Source organism: Xiphophorus couchianus, chromosome 12, assembly GCF_001444195.1.
Source record: "Xiphophorus couchianus chromosome 12, X_couchianus-1.0, whole genome shotgun sequence".
Classification (NCBI taxonomy): Eukaryota; Metazoa; Chordata; class Actinopteri; order Cyprinodontiformes; family Poeciliidae; genus Xiphophorus; species Xiphophorus couchianus.
The window spans coordinates 7,300,635-7,312,772 of NC_040239.1; the positions used below are offsets into that span (position 1 = coordinate 7,300,635).

At 35.7% G+C, this 12,138-nt stretch overlaps 1 protein-coding gene across 1 annotated transcript; it reads right to left on the bottom strand.

Moving 5' to 3' along the window:
* Positions 1 to 1,791: 1,791 nt before the first annotated feature.
* LOC114154002 (sia-alpha-2,3-Gal-beta-1,4-GlcNAc-R:alpha 2,8-sialyltransferase-like) lies at positions 1,792 to 11,642 on the bottom strand. Its single transcript, XM_028032731.1, has 5 exons — positions 11,515 to 11,642; positions 9,821 to 10,322; positions 7,661 to 7,783; positions 6,734 to 7,291; positions 1,792 to 5,656 (listed from the first exon to the last, which is right to left on the bottom strand). Exons 2-5 carry the CDS (start codon positions 9,976 to 9,978, stop codon positions 5,374 to 5,376), a joined length of 1,122 nt encoding a protein of 373 aa, XP_027888532.1. The 5' UTR covers positions 9,979 to 10,322; positions 11,515 to 11,642; the 3' UTR covers positions 1,792 to 5,373.
* Between the last annotated feature and the right edge of the window lie 496 nt (positions 11,643 to 12,138).

Sequence of the window (12,138 nt, forward strand, 5' to 3'; positions counted from 1 at the left end):
GGGTCAATTTCTTAGAGAAACGACAAGAAATATGGTAGCTTTAGTAACTTTCCACACTTTCCGTGTAGTTTTTCGTAGTGTCGAGGTACAGACTAGTAGGTACAAGATAGTTAACTTACAAACTCACATCACAACATCTCCACAGAGGAGAATTAAAAAAAAAAAAAAAACCCCACCAAAAACAACATTAAACATGTTAACATTCATGTGAAACAAAATTGTACAAATAAAATTCTACATAAAGTCAGTAGTAGCTGCAAACCTGAATACATAGACCCGTTGTCATTGTATCAACCTTCCAGATCATTCCGTTCTTCTAGTACAACTCTACTCTTCCTCCAAACATGGAGAAACAGCATTTATCTAATCTGGAACAAACTTCCAGAAAACTGCAAAACTGTTGGAACACCAAGCTTCTTTAAATCAAGTCTGAAATCTAATATATTTAGAATTGCCTTTGATTAACAACACCTGGAAATTAGATTAATTGTTGTGTGGATTCCATTAATTTGCTTTTTTGCTACTGTGCCGTTTGTGGGGAAATACTGGCAGCTGGAAGAGGCAAAAAGTAATGTATATTTTTATGCAGTGTATGCAAAGATAAGATTAAATGAAATCACACTTGAGACATAAATATTGTTATGAGAAGTTTTCTCAATGTTTCATGACCATGCTCAAATACAAGCAATGTATTGTTTAAGTAGGTTGTTTACAGGAACTAAATAGAAGAATAAATGGTCTAAATGATAAAGATAGATGAGAGTGATATCCGATAAAGAGGTAACGTTATCCAGAACTTTTCTCATGTATGGATACTAAAACAAAGATTTTATCACAGACAATTCAAACCACTTTTTTGGGTAAAGGCTATAGAAGTGGGAGCAATTATCAGGGTAACATTAGAATGAGAGATAGTTGGGTCCTGTACTAGAACGCTTGAAAAACAAGGTCTTACATGAACCGATTTTATTGTATAACGGTCTGAAAATCAAGACCAGTTAAGCCACAACCTCCCCTAAATCTGCAGTTAGTTTTTACTGTTAGTTTGAAAAGCCAGGTTAAATACCTTCAATCCACTTGTATGTTAAATTATACCAATTGCCCACAATTAAATCTATCTCTATAATATGTCTTACTTTATTTGTCTTAATTCAGTAAGACTTTTAAGATCTTATTGTCAGGTGTAAATAGAGACGTAAGTACAGTTCTGATCATTTGTTTACCATTGCTCATCATAAACACTGTTCATTTTACAAGGGGAAAAAATTAAAATCATACATCAAACAACTTATAAACGGAGAATTATTTGTTTTCCAATTGATGGAGAGAGCTAATGTTTCGTTCATAGAAATCTTCATTACATTTTAATTGTTTTGTGATGTTGTCAAGTTTTTCTATATAACCTCTGCTAAAGAGCGCTAAATGTTTGCTTGTCTAGAAATAGTAGTCATAAATTCACATGATTTCAATTTATTGTTGCAAAAAGACACAACGATGAATTTGGCAGCAAAAGGCCAGAAAAAAACATTTTAAAATTTTTAGTGTGACCATAAATACATATAGGTTTACAAGTATTGTGCAGGTAAGAAAAAAAAATTAAATAACTGATTTAAAAATTCCAGAATAATAGAAATAATAATAAATTGTGAAATATATATAACTTAGTATTTTAAGACAGTCTTAGTGTGGAGATTGCTGATGCTTTGAAAAGTAGTCTGAATTATCTGGCAAAACTAGATTACTTTAAGACTGTATATATTTTATCTTTTAGGCAAACTGGTAACACAACTCTGAACTGAGAAAAGCGCTTTTTATTGACACGCTGGAACGTTAATGGAAGGAATTTCGCAGGCACATAATGGCTATTTATCATGGAGTATAATTAAAACATTTATGACAGTTTAAGAACCATTGTTTTTTTCTTTTTTCAAACAAACCAGATACCACAGTCCAGTACATTGTTTATGGCATGTACACAAGCAGCCAAGCTTCCTTATGCATCATGAAACGAAGATGCCGTGCAGAGAAAACACAAGTCCATGACTCTTAAAGGGGAGTTGGGACAGACTATGTGTAGTGATGCATTTCAAAATAAAAATACATTATGTGATACATGTCAGTGTCAGTTCATTTAATGCACAAAAAGCAATATACTGTTATTCTGGCTTTTACATTAACTGGCATTACAAGCCTTAAAGATTTTATTATAATGGCTAAATTTACACACATTCTATGTACCGGCATTTGACATGAATTTGTACCGTCCAAAATTCATCCCAGAACCAGGAGATATTTCAAAGATATCCGTCCAAATGAAGGACATTCATGGAGCCATACCACATCATTATTTAGCAGAAGAAAGAAAAATATTTAACATCAATATTAAAGAAAAAAAACCTTTAAATCTTACCTAGTGCTTGATTTTATGCAGCATACAAAATCAAAAATTAGTGTCAGTCCCTTTATAAATGAACCACAGAAATTATTCCTATACATCTATGATATCAAGTAAGAGTCAATATGACAAACTGCAAATGTGTTGTTTCATGTGCAGTGAGGTTTGAAGAAGTGTTTACTGACAAATTTAGTTTGTTTTTACTATTTTGAACACACAAACATGTTCCAGAAAAACTAAATGTACAACCTGATAAGAAACTTCTTTTTATATAATGTTGTTGCTAAATTCATTTATAAAACAAAAAGCTGGACAGACCCTCAGAAATGTAAAAAATGAAACATTGAGAAAGTAATTGCACCTATATCTAATTACCTAGTAACTATATCAGTGTGAAATTACATTTTCACATTGAGACAGGTTTGTTTATATCCTGTTTTCATTCATTACATAAAAGCATAATTTTTTCTCCACCAACATGATCTTCAATTAAAAAATTGTCTTATGATCTGAAACATTTAAGTGTGCCCAAAAAGAAAAACAAAACAAAAACCTATATGAGGTAAAATATTTATCCACAGTAATGTTTTTGGCTTTAAGGAGAGACAGTAACGACAGTTCATATAGCTGTTTATGTCAATGTGAAACTTAGACAAATTAATAAAACTTCTGTGACAGGGTGGCGATGAAACACTAAAACAATTTAAACCTGAATGAATTGCTCTGTGTATTGAACATCAGCCAAAGTTGAAGCCTAAAATCATGTGGTAAATGTTTACTGTTTGGGTTATTTCCCTGTTTTATGTTGGATTTGGTGGATTATTTCAGATAACATTTGAAAATAAAAAAATCTCTTGTATTTTATGTCGCAATTTTGGTCCACACCGCTTTATAGCAATAGGTTTGCTCTAGTTAGTCTCATAGAAAGATTTTGATTATGGATTATACAATAAGGAATATAAATGACTTCAAAATTCTAAATTTACCCTCAAACAATCTGCAAAAACGTTTTTATAAAACTAGCCCAAATATATGTTGGCTTTCCATGCAATGTTAGTAAATTGAATCCTCATGCGTTTAGTCAAAATGCAGCAAGTCACATAAAATTCATTCATTTCAGGTTGGAAATGTCCCAGATAGGCGTCTGTAGTGAAACAGCATTTTTGCAGTTAAAAAAAGTTTTGTATCTTCTCTATTATATTTAAATTTAATCTATGTTAAACCTCTAGATTGTTTACTTCACACAATTTTATCCAAAGCATACATATTCCCTCCCATTGCTCGCGCCATTTACATACGTGGAGAAAACTGTTGTTCCCGTCTGTTAATGACCAAAAAGCCAACAATAGTCACTGAAACAAGTTAAAACGAGCAGAACTGATAATAAATAAAAAAATTACTGAAAATTAACCAATGAGAATCCTACATTGAATTTGAATTGTGGTTTAACAAAGTCTTAAAAATAAATAAATAAAAATAATAATAATGAAACAGGCCTGAAATGATGATATTTATAACTTAATATTTTGCTCATTTCACATTAGTTTTTGTGTTTTTTTCAGCTGATTCTGTTAAATCACATTTCAGAAGCAATGTTTGATTTTTACTGGTTAATGTCCAATATTGTTTTATTCATACTTCTGTCAATTTTAAGTTATTTCAGTGAACAATGTGAGTTTTTCAGTCATCAACGAATGGATGACAAACATTTTGTCACATTCAGCAGTTTTGAATGTGAATCGCTTGATTGTCAAGCAGTGATTAAAAATTTAAAATGCAGTTAAGATTTAAAATATAATTAAAGCATTTAACTAAAAATTTAGCTCAGATGTTAGCTGAAAATAAGAGGGAAATACAAAAACTGGCTCTTTCAGGTTAAAAGTTCTTAATCTTCAAACATTTGAAGAAACCATTTTGTAACTTATTTGAGTTCAATAATTATCAATCAATATATTTTTGAAAATCCAGGCTAATTATAAAAGTAAAACATGAATGTTAACCGACTAAAACTAGTATGAAGACTGTCTTTGTTGTATATTGTTATAGCAATTAAATTTGAGTAACATATTCCGTGAAATACTGAATGAAAACAATCATCCACTTTGCGTTCACTTATTTTCTACTAACATTTTTTTTTCTGTAACTGTACAACTGAACTCATGTCTCATGTCAGTTTATCAAACAGCATATTTAATTTTGGAAAGTGAATGCTCTGTGACTTTAAATGCTTCCCGTTTTGGTGGAATATCTTTAGTCTAAGTATAAAACGTAGGCTGACACCTATATCTGCAATAAATGGTAATAGATATTGTCTGTTTATGAGTTTATGGCTTATTGTTGGAATGTTAGTTGTAAGAAAAAATAAGTGAAGCATTGCAACATAATTTAAGGTTGATAGTGGCACTATCTATAGAAATTAAATGACAAACATGAAGATATTTATAGTGACAATCTTGTAAACAATACCATCTTAGAGAGCAGTGCAGATTGTCTGATAAATCATGGGGATAAAATCCTGAAAAGAAGAACTGTACCACTCTTGAGGCATAAAATCTGATTAGAAAAAACACTGATCTAACTCAATCCCTGAGATTAGGCAGTGATTTCAGTGTAAATAATCAGCACACTGTTTTAAAGGTGAATCATTTGCATTAATCAGAACTGGAAGATTTGACTTTACAGCTGGAAGGGATGTTTATTCTTGTCAAATGGTCACGCTATAGTAAGGAGTCATGCAAAAGACAATCATAGAAGCATGACAGTTCTACTTAGCACGACAACATATTGAACATTTGTGTGATCTACACACCCAGAAAGATGATCATTATCAAGATAAAATAAACTGAGTGTGTCTACAGATTAAAAATCAATTGCCATCTATCATGCTTATGTGTCACACAACAAATGTTGGGAATGAGTTGCTATCTATGGGTCGTGGTTTCCAGAGTGATGTGTGAGACGATCTGGCACTCGTACGTCTATGCGCAGTGTGTTAGGCTGAGTTTGATCACGCCTTCCCTGTGCAGCTTGTACAGCAGCTTGAATTCGCTGGGCAGCTGATGCGTCTCCTGCCACTTCGTGGTAAACTTGGTCCCTTTCTTGTCATAGTAATGGTACGGCAAGTCCTTGCCTGTGTTGGGGTCCCATCCGAACGGCCAGAAGCCGTAGAGGTGGATTTCATCGCACATGGCGGAGGCCAGCGTGTACATGAGGATCCCCGTGCTCAGACGCTTGGGAGAGAGGTTCTTAGTTTTCCAGTATCTGTGGGAGAAATGAGGCGTTAAGTAAGGAATCAATCAAACAGGTGTGATTTCTCTAAATTGTAGATAAGTAATTCTCTTTCTCTTTCTGTCGCTCTTTCACAGCGTGTCATTCATAGATTGGAGTCCTGACACATGCAAAAACAGGAAGGTATGGTGAAGGTAAAAAATGCTTCATCCACTGTTTGGCTTTTTTTGGGTTCAGCAAGGATGCTGGAAGTTAAACATTTATATACTTCTAAACTTGTTCAGATGTGCTTATTTGTTCAGTAATAAGGTGTGAGTCGACTCAGACCTGAACCTTCACAGACACATAAAGACATTTACAAAGTCGGCCTTTTATCACCTGAAGAACATTTCCACAATTAGAGGACTAATGTCTCAGCAAGATCTAGAGAAACTCCTTCATGCATTTATCTTTAGTCACATTGATTACTGCAACAGTGTCTTCTCGGGTCTGCCTAAAAAATCCTCCAGCTGCAGCTGATCCAGAACGCTGCTGCTAGAGTTCTGTCTAAAACCAGGAAGATAGAGCACATAACACCAGCTCTAAAGTCCCTACACTGAGAATAGACTTTAAAATACTAATGTTAGTTTATAAATCACTGAACTGCTTAGCACCACAATATGCAACAGTACACAAACCCACCTGTTCAGAGTTGCTTTTGAAACATAATTATTGAAAAATTCATCAACAATCTGATATGTATCGATGGCAAAATGTAATGTTTCAATTGTTGACTGTGTTTCTATGACTTAGTATTTTTGTGTTTTTATGATATAAAGCACTTTGAACTGCCTTGTTGCTGAAATGTGCTAAACAAATTAACTAAAACTATAAAAGAGACAGTTAAGTTGCAAGGTCAAATTTATTTTAAGTCATGTTTGATGTAAACAGCATTTTACTGAAGGTAACACTGTTACTTGATTGTGCTATAAAATGATACTATGTGCCTGGAAAATACATAACACCGCCTCTTTAACAGCACATGTGTTTGAAAATACATGGAAATAAGAGGAAATCAAATGTTAATATTGACAAATGTTATTCCTTTATATGGTTCAGTATCCATCTTACTTGTTGACATCATGCATGATGTTTCCTGGCCAGGCCAGTTCGATCTTCAGCTGACCCTTGTGCTCCACAAAGAAGTCCACCAGGGTTCGGGTTACAGTGGCGGAGGTGTGAAGGAAGAAGGCGGGGATCCAGAGGATGGCTCCCTCCAGCTTCTTCAGGTTCAGGAAGAAGTTATTCCTGTCCTGAATGGTCAGCAGGTTGTTGTAGTACCTCTCCAGGATGCTGGGGTTAAACGTGGTCAGATTGGTCTTCTTGCCTACGTCTTTGAAGTAGATCTCAGTGGGAGCAAAATTGCAGCGGAAGACAAAGTCGGCTTGGTCGATCTCGGGGCCGCAGTGGCTCCCAGTCAGGATGCCGCTGTTTCCCACCACGGCACACGTACTGTAGTGCTTGTTGCGGATGGGGGAAGCGTCAGGGAGTAAAGACTTGAAGTTGTTGCTGATGGAGAAGACGTACTTGTGGCTGGAGTAGTCAAAGTGCATCAGCTGGCCCACGCGCACACTGTCCTTCGTGAGGGAGAAGTTGTGGGGAATGTCAATGTAGTTGAAGATTTCTTTCCTGAAAAACAGAAAAGACTTCAGCACCAAACCACCAGCAGGTTTAATCCTCTATTCAAACATTCAGAGGTACAGATTTAATTTCTGCTTCTTTTAGTATTTTTCCTGCATTTGTAACTGGGTTGTATGCCTGTTTTAGCCTAATTACACAAAATGTCTTTTTTTTGTTATTCGGATTGTTCTTTTATGTGACTGTAAACACCTTAGAAAACTGCTTCATTGCTATAACTGTGTGACTTTAAGATTGGGAGCCCATCCTCTTTATTTCCTCTTCTGCGGTATTGTTTTAGTTAAATTGTTTGCACCCCTTGATATATATAAAAATATCAACCAAAGATATATATTTTAAAAGTGGTGGTTAAACTCTTGCCTTTGCTTGTAAAATGCTGTCCTGTTGAACTTCCATTTGAATGGTTTTCCTTGGAGCTCCTCATTCAAGGCGTTTGTCAGTGGGATGAAGGAAGGGTCCAGGAAATTCATGGCAAACTGAGACCTGAAAACAACAAAAAGAAATGCAGTTTGCTTTTAAAGCTTCTTGTTTCTATTCCTCTGTAGTGGTATTACGGTGGTTTCATGCTGATAACGCCGGAGCCTTGCAGCAATAGGAGGCTGGGGTCTTTCTGGATGGAGTTTACATGTTCTCTCTGTGCATGAGTGGGTTCCCTCTGGGTACTCTGGCTTCCCCCCAAAGTCCAAAAACATTAATTTGTCTCTCCAAATTGCTCTTAGTTATGAGCTAATTCTAAGTGCTAAGTATTTTCTATGGACTCAGATATTAAAGCAACGCTATTCTTTGCCAAATTCATTGCTCTGCCTTTATGGAATCACATTAAAGAATATCTATCTGTCTGTCCGTCCGTCTATCCGTCTGTCCATCTATCTATCTGAAGCCGTTTCTCTGCATCCAGACACGTAGCAACACAGATGGAAGACAGAAAAGTAAACAGTGCATGCCACACTTTCCAGATTTTTATTTGTAACACAGTAACAAAGTGATCTTCCACTCTACATTCCTGTTCTACTTTGTGTTGGTTTGTCACATATTATCTCAGTAACTTAAAGATTGCAAAGTGACTAAATGAACTGCAGGTCACCCTGAACCAAACACTTTGACGTTAGACAAATCTACTGAGATTCTGGACGGGTTGAGGGAAGAAGATCTTTGAGCTGCAACATTAGTCTGAACCGCCTCCCAATCTGACTTTAGACATTAGGCTTAGGTTAGACTGTTTTAATGTTATTGATGCCATTTCAAGTAAAACGGAGAGATACCGACTGATTCTTGACTGAGTTATTATGAATATGCACAAAGGTTGGTGTAAATGGATAAAAAGCAGCCAGTGTCCAAATACTTCACAGACCAACAGAGCATCAGGGAACCAGAGCTCAGTGTGGATCAGTCTTGTGGTTTTATTGTAGGACAGAGTGGGTGGGCGTATTTAGCCTCGAGTAGTTTTCAGCGCACAGAAAATCTACAGCGTTGCCGATACACAGGCCAGTGAGAAAAATGACTAATCCTGAATGAAACAGGTAATTTACTAAAACAGAAAGCTTTCTGTGTAGTCAAAGTAAAACAACAATCAGCAACAGAAAGAATCAATAAATTAAGGAATTAAAAAAAGATACTAAGAATTGTATCAAGAATAGTTCATTCCACCCAACAAACATTGATAGATACCAAAAAAAGCATAAAATATTTAAATAAAAGGATCTAAATTTTATTTCTAGGAAAAATGACTAAGAGAAAACAATTGGTCATTCAAATTTTCCAGACTTTCTTTTTGCAAAGGTTGAATGCAAAATGCTTCCCTAATGTCTAATGATCTTTTTCTAAAAACTGCCTTAAATTATTAGGAATAGTTTTGTTCCTGGGACACAAAACGAGCAGAAATTTGTAAAACTACTCAACATAAATGGAAATTCCTAAATTGGGGCATAAATTGGTGCCCAATTATTAGTAAATTAAAATGTTCTTTCTGTTTCCTTTACTTAATTGGGTAAAACCTCACTGAGACCCAGATCTCGTTTTCAAAAGGGACCCGGCCAGAAATTTTAATCACTTAACAACCTGGTTACACAAAAGTAAAAAAAATAAAACATATGAACAAGTTTGAAACAAATTACAAAACAGTTTAAAAGCAATGACACTGGCAGACAGAATCATGTTGCATGTTTTTAAGAACTGCTTGTAAATATTTCAATGAAATAAGATCCTACATCTTTAGTTCAGATTGGAGCTAAAGTGTGGATTAGTTACCCCATTGTTCAAAGAAACACAGAAACTGATTATGATAACCTGCATATTTTTACAGTGAATATACAGCTGATTTCCTAAATTGGGACTGTTTTTAACAAGGTACAGGCACAAACATCAGCACTCTGGAGAGCTCACCGTTCAGCTAAAGTCCAGTATGAGAAATGGAGATGCGGGGACCCACAAACAGGCCACACTCCTCTGTTTACATTCACACCAGCCCTGGTCTGCATTTCATTAACTGCCCTCAATCTGCAGCCGAAAATCCGTACTCACCTAAAGCCTGCATGAAACATAATCCGCGGACCTCCGGAGTAATATCTCCCGGAGCCGAAGAGGCTGTCTTTCCTCAGAGACACGTAGCTGATGAGCGACAGGATGAGCACCACGACGCTCAGGATAAACAAGCCCAGGGCCTTGGCGATGCGAACCATCTTGGGAGCCTTGTCATTCCCGATAGGAAGCCGCAGCTTTTATGTTGCCGTGGTCGGGGCTGGAGCTGGCGAAACGTGGCGCATCGACGGGTACAGTCGCGTAGAAGACGGATGATGCATGGTGCAGACGCCGCGGCTCGGTGCGCTCTCGGTCCTCCTCAGGCTGCCGGTGATCAAATCATGAGACTGAGCGGAGATGCGCGTCAACATCCAGTCAGCTGCACGACCAGCCCAGTCCTCACAGTACCGGCAGCTTCCCCACCACCAGCAGCACCTCCTCCTCCACCCGCTCACACTGATGCAGGCTTCTCTGCAGCACAAAGGCGAGCTTGTCTACTAATGGGCTGAGAGGGGCAGAAATAGATAAGGGAAGCTTTTAAAATAGGAAACATCCTGGAAGCAAAGCTAAACATCCACGGATGCCGCTGGCTTTTGATTTATAGCGGAAACATGCAGTTAAAACCAGAAAGCACGACTGTTCTGACATAAACCACACTAAACATTTACAGTTTCAGATAAATTAGAAGCATGAAATAATTTTTTTTAATATATCAAAATAATTCGATTTCTTTAAACTCTTATTTATTCATAGATTATTTCCACGCGCACTCTTGTTATTTATTACATACATATATTTTTATGAATAAATATTTATTTATCTATTATAAATAAATATTATAATAAATAATATAATAAATATTATAATAATAAACAAAGTATTTATTATTATAAAAATTATACTTATTTATAATAATAAATACATAAATTCATATAATTGATATATTATTTTAAATAAATAAATATTTATTTAGTTATTAAGTAAATTATTTATTTATTTAATCTATTTATTAAAATAAATAACTTACTTATTTATTTAATATATTTAGTTATATTTAATTTGCTTACAATATCACACATATATTTTATATTGCTTATAGTTATATTTACCAATATTTAACGCTTTGGATGGAGAAGCTGTAAGTATATAAGCAATTTCCCCTTGGAGATTAAGACAGTCTATTCTATTCTATTCTATTTTTGATATTTATATATGAATTAGGAGGTTGCAATGTAGTTTATATGAATATGTAGGCAGAAAAACGTATTGTGATTTTTAAATTCTACTGTATGGAAATGTCTGGATTTGCGACTTAGCTATAGGCGACTATTAACAGAGCAACAATGAGCGTCTCCATTAACCAACGGCCATTACCGTTGGCTTGCTTCATGTGAATAAGTAAATAATTTATTTGCTCAAATAAAAAAAATATTAATAACTTTTGAACGAATACATTACTCCACCTTACTTAGCTCACTTCTCCTAGAAAATAAAAAAAAAAGATTCGCATCACTGCTCTGTAAATCCCAGCATCACCGGTAACGGATAAGCTACAAACGTACTCAAACTAACAAATAAATTACATTTCACCATTAGGCACTCAGGGATAAAAACGACTTTCCCCACATTAGCATGGACTTCTAACACATTTATACGTCCTATATATTGCTATTAATGAGTTGATCATTTATATTTACCTGTTAACAGACAGACATGAGCATCAACGAGCGTTTCCGTTACAAGAACCGTTACAGCGCTGAATTTCCGTTGGCTTGCTGAGTCAGTGCCTGTTCGATCCGCCCTCTGGTGGCGAACTGCTGCAACTACAGGCTGCCTGATGGAAAATTACCATAATAAAGCTGCAGTATGTGACTTTCTTAAATATATATACATGTATATTTTTTGCAATTTGTTGAAACTGTGAGACACATAATCTGTGATACAAATTTAGCTCCTCCGCCTTCTACCAGCGCTAATTAAAAACAACCAATCAGAGGCAGGAGGTGGGTCTTAGAGCTGTCAATCATTCTCCTTGTGGGGCTTCTCATCCCTCTTTTTTCTTCCTGCATTTGATCTCTGCTACCTAGCAGCTGTTGTGAGTGCTTAGGCTAGTTAGCATGGCTACCGATGACGGCGGATGAATGGTTTTCCTGTAAGTTGTTTCTCATTCATTAGTACATTAATTAGCGAGTACATGAGGATGATTGACAGCGCTAAGACCTTCCTCCTCCCTCTGATTGGTTGTGTTTGGTCGGGAGCAGTACTTTTCTTCAGATGGCAATAATATCAGAGAGAGGAAATAGATCTTTTCACAGATAATC

Coding starts and splice junctions, on each gene's coding strand:
- LOC114154002 (XM_028032731.1), bottom strand. CDS start 9,978: ATGGTTCGCATCGCCAAGGCCCTGGGCTTGTTTATCCTGAGCGTCGTG. Junction 7,784..9,820: donor ATGTTTCATGCAGGCTTTAG/GTGAGTACGGAT, acceptor TGTTGTTTTCAG/GTCTCAGTTTGCCATGAATT. Junction 7,292..7,660: donor ACAGCATTTTACAAGCAAAG/GCAAGAGTTTAA, acceptor TCTGTTTTTCAG/GAAAGAAATCTTCAACTACA.